This window comes from Crocodylus porosus, unplaced genomic scaffold (genome assembly GCF_001723895.1).
Source record: "Crocodylus porosus isolate Cpor-Errol unplaced genomic scaffold, CroPor_comp1, whole genome shotgun sequence".
NCBI classification, from domain to species: domain Eukaryota; kingdom Metazoa; phylum Chordata; order Crocodylia; family Crocodylidae; genus Crocodylus; species Crocodylus porosus.
The window spans coordinates 6635562-6651049 of record NW_017728911.1 but is presented as its reverse complement, the minus strand read 5'-3'; the positions used below and the strand labels follow the sequence as shown (position 1 = coordinate 6651049).

The 15488-nt window shown below is 39.4% G+C and overlaps 1 protein-coding gene across 4 annotated transcripts in view; it reads right to left on the bottom strand.

Annotated features, from left to right (window-relative positions):
* SCAPER (S-phase cyclin A associated protein in the ER) overlaps nt 1–15488 on the bottom strand; it is a 364249-nt gene that overhangs the window by 101496 nt on the left and 247265 nt on the right. For all 4 annotated transcript variants that reach the window (XM_019533358.1, XM_019533360.1, XM_019533359.1 and 1 more), the window contains one exon: nt 3318–3441. In XM_019533358.1, coding sequence (XP_019388903.1) covers nt 3318–3441 — 124 coding nt within the window. The remainder of the gene's footprint in view (nt 1–3317; nt 3442–15488) is intronic.

The window sequence follows — 15488 nt, the reverse complement described above, 5'->3', positions numbered from 1 at the left end:
CATGATCAAAGGTCAGGAAAACAGACCTTACAATGACAGGCTGAGAGCCATGGGGCTCTTTAGCCTGGAAAAGCACAGGCTCAGGGGTGATCTGATGGCCACCTATACGTTTATCAGGGGTGACCACCAAGATCTGGGGGAACGTTTGTTCACCAGAGCGCCCCAAAGGATGACAAGGTTGAATGGTCATAAACTACTACAAGAGTATTTCAGGGTGGACATAAGGAAGGTTATCTTTACTGTCTGAGCCCTCAAGGTCTGAAACAGCCTGCCATGGGAGGTGGTTTAAGCACCTACATTGAACACCTTCAAGAGCAAATTGGATGCTTATCTTGCTGGGATTCTATGATCCCCAGCTGACTTCCTGCCCTTTGGCCGGGGGGCTGGACTTGATGATCTTCTGAGGTCCCTTCCAGCCCTAATGTCTATGTAATCTATGAAATCCTGGCTCAATGTGCTGCAGGCTGACTGGGGATGAGGGTGTTTCAGTGTGGGGATAGCTGGCAAGCAGCTCTTGCACTGAAGCATCCTTGTGCCCCAGATGCCAAGATGTTTACTAAGCAGCTAATCCCTGTTCCTCAAAGCACTCCCAGGAGTGACAAGAAATAACTGTCACAAGCTAGCAGAGGGTAGATTCAGGCTAGATATCAGGAGGTGCTATTTCACTGTCAGGGTGGCTAGGATCAGGAACCAACTTCCAAGAGAAGTTGTTCCCGATCCTAGCCGCCCTGACAGCTGGCTCCTACCCTGGGGGTCTTTAAAAGGAGGCTGGATAAACACCTGGCTAGGGTCATTTGACCCCAGTACTCTTTCCTGCCATGGCAGGGGGCTGGACTTCATGATCTGCTCAGGTCCTTTCCGACCCTACCAACTATGAAACTATAAATTATTTCAGTCTAATCAGCCCTGCTCAAGTCACATGTGAGATACTGTGTTGAGTTTTGATACCATGTTTTAAAAAAAAGATATAAGCAAACTGGGAAGAGTACAGGAGAGAAGCAACATTTGTAAAACTTATAAGCAAAAGCTGAAAACACTGGGTTTATTTAGGTTAGTCTGGAAAAGAGAAGGCTTATGGAGGGACATGATAACAGCCTTCCAATAGGTAAAAAGTTGTTATCAAAAGGAGGGTGGTCATCAGTTGTCCTGGCCAATGAGGAAAGGACAGGACAAAAAGAGTTTAATTTACAGGAAAGAAGGGGGAGATCAAATGCTAAGAAAACTTTCCTAATCATAAAAATCATGAGACACAGGAAAAGGCTATCTACAGAGGTTGACAAATCTCCTTCATGGGAAGTTCCTTGCTTCAGAGAAAGGGATTGAACTAGGTAACTAAACTATTTTAGTTTAGTAACTAAACTAAACTAAACTAGTTTTAGTAAGTAAAATAGTTAGCTAACTGCATGAGTAAGTGCCTGTACTATTTAGACCCAAGTGCTTAATTTAAAAGCCCAATCAAGTCCATCTAAAAACTTCTACTGACTTCACTACATTCTGGACAAGGACTAGAACTGCAAGCCCTAAAAAGAGCAGGTACGTTATACTAGTAGACTGAAATATGACAAGAATGTTTTTCCTCAAAACATTACTTTCTTTTTATAAAGATGTCAAAGTCCAGGCTTGATCTAACTCAATCTTTAGTTAAGAACTCCAGAATGAGAAATATGACAGTAGCATCTGAAATGTACACCACTGGGGCCAACTTTTTTGGCATGTGCACCATAAGGTAAATCTCACATTCTCTCTATGTCCTACTCTCATCCTCTGCCCTATCTCTTGCTCTGCCTTCTGCTTCCTGCCTTACCTGCTGCTGTGTTTCCTGCTCCCTCTCCAGTTTGTGGCATGCCACACACAGAGGCTGCCCATGCCACTTGTGGCAGGAGTGCAGCAGGTTGACCACCCTGTTTCTTACTATGTCACTCAAGAATTATTTTGGAGCAGCACAAGGCCTTCAAGTTTTCTTCATATTATGAAGACATTCCAGTTTAAAATGGTTTACATTGTTCTAACAGATCCACTGTACTTCAAGAATCATGTGCGTCTTTACGGTAAAGAGTCCTATACTTGATTGATGACTGCTTTAAGACTATGAAAGTTTTCTTACTGGACATAGCTATCTAATACTAGCATCTTCACTAGTAGAACCACAACATGTTGATACAACAAATATATTGTATATTTCTTCAATAAAATTGCAAGTCAGTGGAAGAGAAGGTGCTTGGCATCAAAATGAATCTTGTCACTTCTAAAGTGCTGAAGGATTTCATCTCTAGTCTAATTAACCATGGAGTCTGTGTTCTGGCTATTTCTGCAGAAAGAAAACAATGTTGTCGCTGGCCTACCAAAATATATGCACTTTTCACTAATTATAAGTGAAATCTAATACCTGGAATCCTTTTGGAAAGATTTGGTGAAAAATGAGCTGGCAACTGCTTAGAGCAGAATGTACAGGTTGCCTTCAGGTTTTCTTTGTCTGTGTCAAGGGCCTTTTGAGGGTCTTTTTTTTTTTTTTTTTTTAAGTGTTCATCAACAGTCCTATGGCTTGTTGATTCTAACAATGTTGCATAAATTATTTAAGGCATGTACATAACTTTTCAATTAACAAACTGCTTGGCTCATGAAAATACATACACACAATTTACAAGTAGAAAATCTAGACTAAATATCTCATGATGAGCAGGTCTCTATGAATTAAAAATGACTTTTCAAATAAAATATTAAATGATATCTGAAATTAAATAAAACATTGGGAAATTAAAGTTTCCCAGTTAAATAGGTTTACTACTTAACTACTTCTGCAAATCAAATTATGGCTACTCATTCAGCAGGCTTTAAATTTAGATATTAAAAGATTCTAGAATGGAACATCTTAGGAAATACAGCTAAGATAAATATTTTAAGTGTTATTACCAATGGAATCAAAGCTGTAAAGAGCAAGAAGAGTTAAAGACAGACCACTGAATACCCATTCGATGTGCCTTTTAGTTGGTTCATGAACATATTCAGAGTGTGCTAGCAGCATTTTCAGCTTCTATAACAAGTCCAGTATAAATACATTAGTCAAGTACACAAAACAAAAGTCTTAGTGCTCCAATTCATGTCTATTTTGAGTGCTGAGACATATGTGAGTACTAATATAAACCTACTCAATTTTTTTATTTTCCTAGTCCAGCCAAAAAAAATTAAATTGAAGCACCTCTGTAGCAATACATTTGCTTCCTATATTTTTACTAGCGTTCTTACGTCCCAGAGATTCTAATATACTAGCACTAGGCAAACAGACTAAATTTCTAAGTCAAGGTAAAAATTCTACATACCATTAACTGATGCATCAACATGTCCATTAAAAAGGTTATCTTGTTACTAAAAAGAATATAGGTGCAGTTTTCTACACAATTACTGCAGGTCAGGTTATAAGCATGTACTGTATTGCAGAGTGACCTAAAAAGTAAAAATAAAAAGGACTGTCAACAATTTTTATTTAATTTTATTAATCTAGAAAAACAAACATCAATATCAGACAACCTATAATCCAGTAATTTAAATACAAATTAATTTATTTTCCACAGAAAACACAAATTAGCATTAAGTAGATAAAATAACTATTGACACAAATGCAACTGTTTTCAGCGTAGCCACGTATTCCAAATTCTGCACTGTATTTGTTTTAGAACTGGAATTTGGATTTAAAACTAAATTATGCACCTCAAAATGTTTTTTTTTTGAAGACTAAGCTCACATATATTAATGTGTGCAGACACCTGTGTATTTATGTGTGAGCATAGGTACATATTAGGGCAAAGGTTTATATCAGGTATGCACACGTGCGCGTGAACACAACACCGCTTTCTTCAACAAAAACTTTTTTGATATTTTTCATTATAGGTACACTAGAAATACTGTATGTGAGAGAATATAGATGGAGTATCAGGTAACTGCACCATTTGAAAAGGTAACATTTTACTATCAGCACACGACATCAGAGTCATCAGGTAGAAAGCTATAGAAGCATTTCTTGCAGGTAAAGCAGTAACATCATCCTGCTTTATAGAAGGGCTGGCTTGGACTCTCAGTGAACCAGTCAGAGGAGAGGAGGTGGTAAAGTAATTTCTGCTTGACAAAAGAACAATGAACAGGTGAAATGCCATTCTTTTGCATCAGGCTGCATGTCACCTGAAAAGCTATTCTGGACTTGTGAATCACTGGTGTACCCATTATGGAGTCAGAAAGCATGAAAGTGTAGCAATAGCTGTAAAGAGTTCTGTATTTACATGTCTGACTGGAAGAAAGGTGGCACGTTTATAACTGTACAAGAGAGAGAACTCATTCTGGAAAACTGGGAAGAGGAAAAGGAAATAGTTAAACAATATAAGTCATAATGGTTCAAAATATAGGCCTTATTCTTCTTAACATTCCACTTCATTTACACCTGTTCAAGGTGGATGCTTTAGTTGTGACAAGGCTTTCATGGAAGTTGGAACCAAGCCTATGACACTCAGTCACACAAAAAGGTACACGAGACCAAGGATCGTATCACTTCTAGTATAAATGTAAAGCTCATTTGTTGATCTAGTTTCTCTTTAAAAATGTCGTTGCTTGCCTATTATTAAGCACAAAGGCACAATGACAAAAATATATAAAACAATAAAACCAATAAACAACTTAATCTTTTTAAAGGGCAGCAGAGATGCAGGTTATTTTTATACCTAATTTTAAATATGCAGGAAATCTCCAGCAAATCCTTGCAATCAGGGACAATTTTCTTCCATGATGGTATTATCTGGGGTTCAGAAAATGGCCAACAAGAGCAATCTGAGATCAACAGACTGTGATGTAACTCAGGCATGTGTTTCCATGTGGGGTCAGTGGCACTTGCCACCCAGGAAGTACTCACACACTAGTGTGATGGGGGCCTAAGCAGTTTCAATAGACTACACAAAAACAGAGTGCTTTAGTGAAAATTCACACTTTAAAATGGGTAAGTAGCACTAACTGACAAACGTCTTTAAAGAAGCTGTGAAATAGATATTAGATATGAATAATAGTAAATTCATTTAAAACCTGAGACCTGAAGAAGAATGCATTTCATTCAAAAGCTTGCCTAAGTCTATCTAAACCATGGTCCAATAAAAGATACCACTCACAAAAAATCTTGTCTCTAGCATATTTCCTGGACCATCATAGCTGTAACATCACTCCAAACTACCAAATTAATTTATTTCCAAAAATATAACTGGGTTTAATGTTTTGTTTTTTTTGAAACTGGCAAATGTTAAAATGAAATAAAACTAAATAGAGTCATAGCCAACAATATTTACTCAAAACCACCATATTATTAATTGTATTGTAGTATTCTACTGTCTTGTTACAAATTAACACATTCATTTTGACTGGAAGGTAATCTTTTGGTAATGTGGTTCAAATGGAATAAGTACAGTATCTAATCACTACTTACTGGGCAGCAGAGTTTCAATTTGTTTGGTTTCAATCTACAGTGATAATCCCCATGGAAAATTCAATTAGCATGCTTCTTATGTATAATGTTTAAAACTAAATGTATCCTGTGCAACTAAGTTCTCTCTTCCTGTTGTGATTTTAGAGGTTTATATCTTTCATTTTTGTTCCCAACAGTAATATTGAAAAATTACTTCTCAGATGACTTAGTTATACTTCTTAGTGATGATAAATCAATACATAAACACATGGAGCTAGGATCAGCTAGAGACAGCAGCAGTGGCAGTGGCAGAAATTCTCTTTCCCTACACCTGCTTCTGATCTGGTAAGGAACAACCAGGGGACTGGACAGGCAGGAGGAAACTGCCTGCCCATGCTGCTGTCCTGGGCTGAGCCCAGCCCCTCAGAGCCCAAATAGAGCAGGCAGGAACAGTTCATTCTGAAGCCTTCCCTTGTCCTGGGACAGCAGCAATGGCGGGAGAGGGAGGGGGATGTGCCACTGAGCATGGAGGGGAAAGGTGGAGGAGGAATTTTTACCCAATCTGGGGACTTAGAAGTCCCTGGCTGCTGCTCCCATGGTATTCTCAAATGAAAGGGGGTTACAACTACACTACTCCACCCCCTCTAGAGCACACCCATGTCTTAGCATATGCATTTACAGTTAGAAACAAAACCAACAACAGATAATGTTAATTTTCAATGTAAAGGAAAGATTTTAATTTTTCACTTTTTGGAAAACTGTCATCCACTATTGTAAAGTAAGGATCAATGAATTTAAATATGAAAATATATTTTTCTAACCCTTCAAATTTGAAGTCAGCAGGTTAACTTTTTATCATGATTTATTTAAAGTTTTCTTATTGCTATACTCTATTTTTCATAATTCCAAAGAATACTCATTCTAGATTTCAAAAAGGAGAAACTTTCCTCTTTGGTGTAGAATAAATTAACCTGAAATAATGCACCCTTGCTTCTGTATTTCCCAAATGAATCTTACGTCAGAAAAAGTATTTGAATTTGCCAAAGAATCAAGTAATGCATTTGAAAGGGTGACTTAAGCAAATGCATGTCAAATTAATTTTTCAATACAATAAGAAGGGTTTTTAACTGATAACATAAGCTTGTTAACTATAGACTGCTGTGATTAGAATGTATTTAGACATGTTCTTAACTAAGATGCAGTTATATAATTTTTTATTTCAAATTGGAAGCGTCAGCACTGAAGCAGGCCCCAGGTGGTTTGCAGTGTTAAATGGCAGATTAAAGTCAGCACAACTAATTTCTTTACTTTAATCTTATTAGGGGAACAACAGCTGTCAACTGTCACCATTTCTGCACATGGCCCCGGAGACAAGCAGAATACTGCATGTGTCAAGCAAGAACTTTATCTGAATACCACTCAAACTCACCAGCTTCAAATCCTAAATGTATTTCTGACATTCTGTGGTAAGAACATTTTATAGTTCACATGTAAAAATGATATATCAATAAAGCTATCAAAATTACATTATGGTAATACAACATGTTCCTTACATGAAAATGTTTTTTTTTATTGATGTTGTTTTAAACTTTATATCACATCCGCAAATCAGCTTTAGAGTCATGTTAAATTGCATGTGTACTCAATCCATGTAATAAGTCCACCCTCTGATGTAAGTGTTTGCTTGTGAAAAAATCTAACCACAAATACACAACTTCTGATACATAAAGTTTGGTTTACAAAAAACAAGTTCTACTTGGAAATTTACCAAAATCTGTGCATACACATTATATATTTATTTTTACAAGAAGCATGTTAACTTTCAATCAATAGCTGCAAGTCAGAGTACAATACTTTAGATTATATGCTCTTGCTTCTCTCTTTAATATATGCCAGTGTATCACTACTGTCTTCAGTGGAGACTCTCATAATTTACCATGATATAAATGACTGGAGAGCCATGACCTGTATCTAAAATATAGAAAAGAAATAACAGTGTCCCACCACACAAAACTAGTAATAGTGCACCATGACATGTCGGTGAAAAGTCGCAACCTTTCACCCCATAAAATCAAGGTACCATGAACATATTAACTTTGGAAATAAGGATTTATAAGTTAATTTCAAGAGCAAAAGATTGGAATTAAATGCAAGTCCTGCTCCTCCCTCCTCCCCTGAAAGCTCATTTATTGGGGGAGATATTATAAAAACTTAAAATTTATAAGAAGCATGGTTCTGCTACCACAATGGTGAATTGCAAACGTTTAACCAACCAGTTCTGTTGGAACAGAACCTGAAGAGATGCCTGAATATTGTTTTTATTACTGTGAAAGGTGTTGGCTTAGAAATGGTATTTAAAGGTTTGCTTTTTGGGAATTGGCTTATTGGTATAGATATATGCATTACAAGGGTTCAGAATGGGCAGCAGGTGTTACTTCATTTCTAAGAAGCTTGGGTCTCATACTCAGAGTTTCTCCTGGCCCTGGAGGCAGACAGGCTGTCTAACACAACAAGGCCAATGGATGGACACAGCCTGAAACTTGGGGCATAAGCCATACTGTCTAACACAACAAGGTCAACAAGAACACAAAGTCTGGAAACCAAGGTAGTATGTTCTATACTGCGCATAACACAAGATAAGTGCAGCTACCAAGGCCTCAGAGCAGGGGCTCAGCAGGAGCTGAGTCCTGGTTCTGGGGGAACAGACCAAATTAGAAGGCCCAGAAGGCTATGTGGATGTGTGACCACAGAGAGACAACCAACCAGAGATAGTCATGGATGAAGTCATCAGGAGGGAAGGAGAAAACAGAAGCAGAGACTTGACAGTAAAAAGGGTCCCTCCCTGACGCTCTTTGTCTTGCCTCTCCTTCTCCTCCTTCCTGGTCCCTCTTTGTCCCACTCTGTTCCCCAAGAGGGGTCCCCATTCCCATTCCCCTGGGAAGGGTCTCCAAAGCTGCCATGGACAGAGGGCACAGCAGCAGCCTGTCTCATATACCTCACTGGAAGGGGGCTGTGGGCCTTGTCATCCAACCTTCAGGCTGCTGACACCTAAGAGAGAGCCTCAGAGTGGAGCCTGCATCCTGGTCAGATGTACTTTGACTCTGATGACAGCCCTAGGATTTGGTAGATATGTAGAATTGTCTGATTGTTTATATTGATTCTTTTCTGTTATCACTGTGTATCAATAAATTTGCCTATTATCAAATGCAAAGGTTGTGGTCAGTCTGAGGGTGGAACAAGGTATCTGAATCCTAAATCCGGAGCCAACAAAAGAGAAGAAAGAACTGTTTTGCTGTTTATAGAACAACAGCAAGCGGAGGTGGGAAATACAGTGTTTTGAGAAGACTGGAGAAAGAAGGACAAAATGGCCATGCAAAGAAGAGGAACAAGGCATGGATATGGGATGAAACTAAAACTAAACCTGGCAAATGTTGATTTCTGAGGCTATATTTCTACCTTTAGGTGTGGAAGTCTGCATAAGCCATAGAGACTCGCTCAAATGGTTTATGATGCCATTATAAACCCTCAAAGGAATTACAGCCCCATAATTCAGTTACCTATTTATGCTATGCATTATCAATGCTATCTTAAATTATCTAGGTCAAGCAAAAGGGTTCCTCACACTAAACCCTGCTCACAATTACTAAATAAAGCAGAAACAAGAAGCAAAACCATATATTTTTTACTGGGCGCGTTTACATGTTTACAGCGACATAGCGTCTGTGGTCAAAACCGTGATGCTGTAGCTACATCACTGTAACAACATGCTCCCCCATTATTGCCGTAGCAACGTGTTACGTAGTGCCTAAAAATAACCGTGTGTGGCATGCATCGTGCAGTACTGGCTGTTACTGCGCTGTCTTTTCCTACTTCCGAAAGGAAGTACTAAACGACAACACAATAATAATGGCGCCACAATGGCATGTGTAGACACGGCTACTAGGTAGCATTTAATTTAGGAACCTATGCCTCTTCTACAGAATCCCTCTATTTGAGAGCCTACTTTGTCCATGTCTTTTCATAGCATCTGATTAAATGAGTTCTTGCTCACAAAAGCTTAGGCATATCTGATCTGCCTCCTGCCTCATATAGAAACTGTTATATGACATGTGACAAATGAAGTATAGACAGTCCCAATATTTACATGAATGACAAATGTAGTAGATACCTATATGCAGTTCAGAAGCCTGGGCTTATCAATTTACTCATTGCAAAACAGTATACAGAGCTTCTTCTATCTGCATACTTTGTTCATATACAGGTTTAACAGTGCAATACTGCTTTTTATTCAAACCCTAACAAATCTGAAATCCATCTCTGTTACAAAGACAGGATGAAGTGGGCATGAAGAGAGACAGATGTTGCAGGTTTTGGATGTTGATCTTGCAAAGAGGTAATTCTCCTCAAACAACATTTATGCCCTTACACCAACTGCTGGTTTTCAATGTGTATTTCCCCAGAGGGAGTACCCTAGCGAAAAGGATTATAAGAAAACCTACTTTGCACTTCAGGTAACAGGCTTTATGAAGAACACTTCAGGACTGACTGAACAATTAAGAATCCTGTTACAAGATATGTACTTCTAAAGCGAGTAAAAAGTTGTGAAAATCTGAAAATGATCCCAAACCAGGGTCATTAGGATTCACAGTAGAGATGATATCTTTTATTAGATCAACAAGTTTTTTGCAAAAAAAAGAAGTTTTTAACTGTAAGCTTTCAGACAAACACCTTTCATCAGGCATGGAAGAAAAGATTGTAAAAGTTCTCCTGGATAGAAATGAAAGTTCGTATTTCACAGGATTTCACAGAGGAATCAATACATGGAAAACTCCTTTGGGCAGTTAGTTCATAGGTGATATGGAGCCTCTCACCTCCTGTGAGGATCTGTGATGATGCAAAATTACCTTGAAACTAAGGAAGGAGCAGGATCTCAGGTTTCAGGTGGTCACAGTTGCTTCCTGCTTGGGAAAATATGAACGTATCATTTTAAAAAATTGGCTAAAATTGTATATCTTGCATGTGTCAGGTATGCATGTTGTAGCCTCCCAGCCTAAGGTGGCAGTTAATCCTGTCACTGAAAAATCTTTCATTTTACACAAAAAATACTATCAATTTTATTAATTTATGTTATTATGAAGACACTATTTTCTACATACTATGCCACAGTTCTAGTTCCGATGAGTTTCCCATAGGGCTGTGCAAAGCTTCAGGGACTGATTTGATTCGGAGGAGATTTGGCCTGATTTGGTGGGTGAATCTCTGAATATGAATTGAATCAGGAGACCAATTAAAAGGTCTGAATTGATTTGGAAAAGATTTGGACAACTTCAGTGAGTCGGGCAGCCCCTGCTCACTGCAGCAGGAACCTGAACCTGGACTCCATGCTGGTAAATAGGGGACAGGGGGCTGAAGGAAGGTAGGGGACCATACGGGGGACCCCTACCTGTTCCCTCAGCTTCCCTGAGCACCCCCGACCCCCACCTGCTCTCCCAGCAGCCCCCATGGCTGCCCTGCCTGGCCCAGTTCCCGGCTCTTTAAAAAAAAGCCCCTGCTGCTGCCAGGTGGGGAGGCCATCCCTGCTGCCCCTCACTGCTCCACGCTGTGTAGAGGACTCTGCCACAAGCCCCCCAATCCCCACCAGCTCTGCCAGTGCCCCCATGGCTGCCCTGTCCAGCCCCAGCTTCTGGCCCTTTAAAAAAACAAACAACCCCCCAACTCACTGGCTACTGCAGTGGCCTTGGGGCTTCTGGGGGTTCATGGCAGAGCCCCCCCTGCAGCATGGAGCAGTAGGGGGCAGCAGGGATCACCCACTGCTGGGCAGCAGCTGGTGAGCTGGGGTTTTTTGTCTTTTAAAAGGGCCAGGAGCTGGAGTGGGCAGAGCAGCCATGGGGGGGTTGGGAGAGCGGGCAGGGGTCCCGGGGCTTGCAGCAGAGCCTCCCACATGGCATGCGGCAGAGGGGGGCAGCAGGGATCACCCCCCCACCTAGCAACACCTGGTGAGTTGGGGCCTTTTTTTTCAAAGAGCCTGGAGCTGGGGGGGCAGGCAGGGCACCCACTGAGAGCAGGCGGGGGATGGGGCCGATTCGGAGATTTGGCTGTGGCTGAATCTCCAAATCAGATTAGGCCAAATTGATTCAGGACAGTGATTTGAATCACTGAATTGAATCGCTGTCCCCCAAATCAGCCAAATCCAAAGTGAAAACTAGCCACTTCACACAGGCCTAGTTTCTCATGCTAATATGAACTTTGAATGAAGGAAGAAAGAGGCAGTATGACTCAAGATGCAAGGAAAGAAAAAATATTTTTTATTCCAATGAGCTTTTTAATTGTAATAAATAGCTTTCCTCTTTGTCCACTATCATTCCACTAACACTAAAACGTTGAACTTAAACAGCACCACTTACACTTACCCAATGAACTCAAAGTGTTCTCAAATTTATTAATTAAGCCTCTTGACATCATTTTGCATTGGTAAATATTGTTTTACTCACTTTAAAGATGGGTAAACACAGTGATACACAAGGAGGTTAAATGTATTGCCCTGAGGCAGTAAATATGACAGTGGCAGAGGCAGGAATCTTGTTTCCCGTTCTGTTAGATCCAATATTTACAGGCTTTCTTACTATACAACTCTTACTGGAATTTCACCAAAGGTGAAGCATCCCAGAATTCTATATGTTTATTCAAGTATGATGAGTTATGGTTTATGCTGGAAACTGGAACAACCGAACCACAATGTCAATTAATAGTGAAAATTAAAAAAAAGTTTTACAAATAACAACACACTTGGACACTAATTCGTAATACCTTAATATCAATAATAAAGCTATCATAATCCAAGGTTTTCCCTTCCCCCTTTTGAGTGCTTTATTTGGGAAGGGGAAAAATGCACAAAACAAATCATCTTACAAATGTCACATCTTTCTCTCAGCATTTGCTATCCTGCTGATCTAACTAACTAACAATCAGTACAAAACAACAGGCATACTGTTAAATCTTTTTTATTATAAAGCTTTATCTTGTAGACATGGGATTAAAGTTCTGAGCTGCACCATGCTGCCAGGATTTTGGGGAAAGAGACGTGTAGATAAAAGGCCATGTAATCTCCTCACCTACTTCTAAATAGCTTAACCCCATGACAGATTCCTAATTTAAGACGAGCACTACTGGTTAAATATTGCAATGCCACACAAACAATCTATTTTAGTTAAGTATACCTGTATCCTTCAGCTAGACTTATTCTAGGGTGGGTGTTCATGCAGACAATAAAAGTAAGTGGCACTATATACAGGGTTTTACTTCTTGGCTGGCATTAGCGCTGAACACAGGGCAACACTGTTTCACGGGACTCAAGCTTTTGAAAATTAATATGGATGTAAATTATATAAACACCCAAAACAATTTCTGAAAAGTGAATTTTAGATTTCCTTCAAAAGTTAAGCCAGGAAGAACATTAATTTAAACTCTGTTTTTCATTCATTAAAAAAACCCAAAAACAACTATAACCAACTGTTTTTATTTTCTCTTTAAAGGAGACAGTTTTGTTGGCAAACATTTCATCTTCAAAAAATCCCTATGTATGAATATTTGTCTGACTTTTGGTGATATCCGGTTAACTGGCATCAGAAAAATAGTTGTTCGAAAGAAGTCTAGTCTCAGCTTGCTCCAACTGTTCAAAGTCATGCTCTGTGGAATCAAAACTCTAAACAATTCAGTTGCAGGTTATTGACAAGGCACATTTATTGTCCTTGTTTCTGTAAAAACTAGCTATGAAATTGTCTGATGGGGCAGGTTTGCACCATAAAAAAGAATAAAAAACTCACTCCAACATTTGTCTTATATCCTACATTTAAGGCAGTGGTTCTCAATCTTTTAGAGTTGAGGCACACCTCAGACAATGCCAGTGCCTAACTTTCCAACATTTTTGACTACAGAAAAATAATAGAGCAATGCTTCTGTTGCAGAGAACTCAGAAAGCCCACAACAGATCAGAATGTTTTAACACTATGGATTCCTATTTGTAATCTCTGTGTTTCTCTTGTGAATCATGTTTGCGCACCTAACAGTGATAATGTTGATGGCAACTGTGGCACCCTTGAAAGGATCTCAAGGCATCTCAGGGTGCCACAACACCCTGTTTTAGAATCACTGACTTAAGAAGTAGAAAGCAGACTTTATACTAATGAGAAGATTTGTCAATAGACTATTACTCTATAAAAAGGCTTGATAGCTACACATTGTATTATGAAGTCCTCAGAAGGGTAATAATATTTGACAGATAACCACACAGACTAAACATTTATAATGCCTGAAAACACTGAAGTGAGAAAAAAGACTTTATATTAATAAATGAAAGGAAAACAAGTATTGTTATAGTCAATGGCACAGAAGGGCAGCTCCATGCCCAGGACAATGCTGACTACCGCAGTGCTGATCATGGCAGGGACTATTTCTGCAAGCCTCCAAGAAATGCAGTGCCCAAAGCTGCTGTGTTGGTCACTCTGCCTCAGCTCCTGAGTCGAATAATCTATTACAGCACAATATTTGAGACAGGTATAAAAGCCATTGCTTGGTTATATGCTTTTTGATCGCTGTCAGTGAAAACAAAGATCCGAATACAGAACACATACCACTTATAAATATTATGTGGGTTTGTTACATTCTCTGGTATGCCTGGGTTTACGAGAGCATGAATAACATGATGACACAGGAATGTCAGCTGTGGGTCCCACAGAGCATAGCGCCAAACGTGCCCTGCCCATTTGAGTCTGCTGATATGCATTAGAGCTGGAAGTTCACTAGTGGAGCTACTCTGGGCTTGCCTCCAGTAACCACTCTCTTGCATCCTCAGTATCTAGTGAACTAGAGAACAGGTCCTGGAGATGAAGCCAGAGAAGCTTTACTGGCAGACTTCTGACTCTGAAGCCTGCCAGTGACCCCAGGAATATGGGGAGTGTTCAGCCCTGTTCTCTTTAGGATGCCTTCCTAATATGACAAAGGCAAACGATAAACAATTTTTCAGCCTTAAATGTATAACTGTACTGCTAAAATTTATCTAATCAATCCATTTGTTTAATTAACTTACAGTGCAGTCAGTAAACATTTTTTTTTGTGTAAAAGACACCTCTTGGTCGAATGTTGTTCAAATTATGTAAAGGGAAACTCCCTAACAACTTGCAGTTCACATTCTACAACACCAAAAGAAGAAAAGAATCTCTAACAAACAAAAAAGTAAACAAAGCAATTAAAAGCTTAGGTTAACCAAAACACGCTGAGCTCAAGACAGGGACTAGAATGTTACTTACACATTTCATAACTTCAGATCTGCAAACCAAGATCCATAGTCAGTGAAAGGAAACAATCTGGTAGAAATCTTGATTATACCATGAAGAGTACTACTTAAATGCTTCCTTCTAACTTTAAGAACACTGACATTTCCCAGCCCCTAAATTAAAAAAAATGTGTAAGAAGATATAGCCATACATTTCTGAAGTCTCCAAAGGAGAAAGAAATGCACAACTATACAGAGACTACACAAGGCCCACGTGCAATTTCTGTCTTGATAGTCTGAATTCAATACTTGCATTGAGAACATTTGTGTGTGATCAATAATAATAAAAAAAAGAGTTTGCCTTCCAGGAGTTTGCCTTCCATTTTTCTACAAATCTGTAAAACATTCACAATTCACCATTATTCCTTTATGTTCATTGGCATCTACTAACATGAACACTTCAGACTATTATTTTGTACAACATAACCTTCAAATATTAGAAGAGAAAACTAAAAGGGGAACAGGGAATGTTTATAAATACACATGAAAGGCTCCTGCCACACATTCCATATATTCAGCAATTCACTGGTTAATTGCACAATAAATTTAGACTGGGCACAGGTGTGAAGTAATGGTCCTTGTCCATGTGGGTACTAACGATGCGGCCAGGAGAGCCCCTGATCGCCTGATGGAGGACTACCATGCTCTGGGAGGCATGCTGAGGGAGATGGGCGCACAGGCGGTCTTCTCTTCCATCCTGCCAGTGAGCGGTCGAGGCAGACG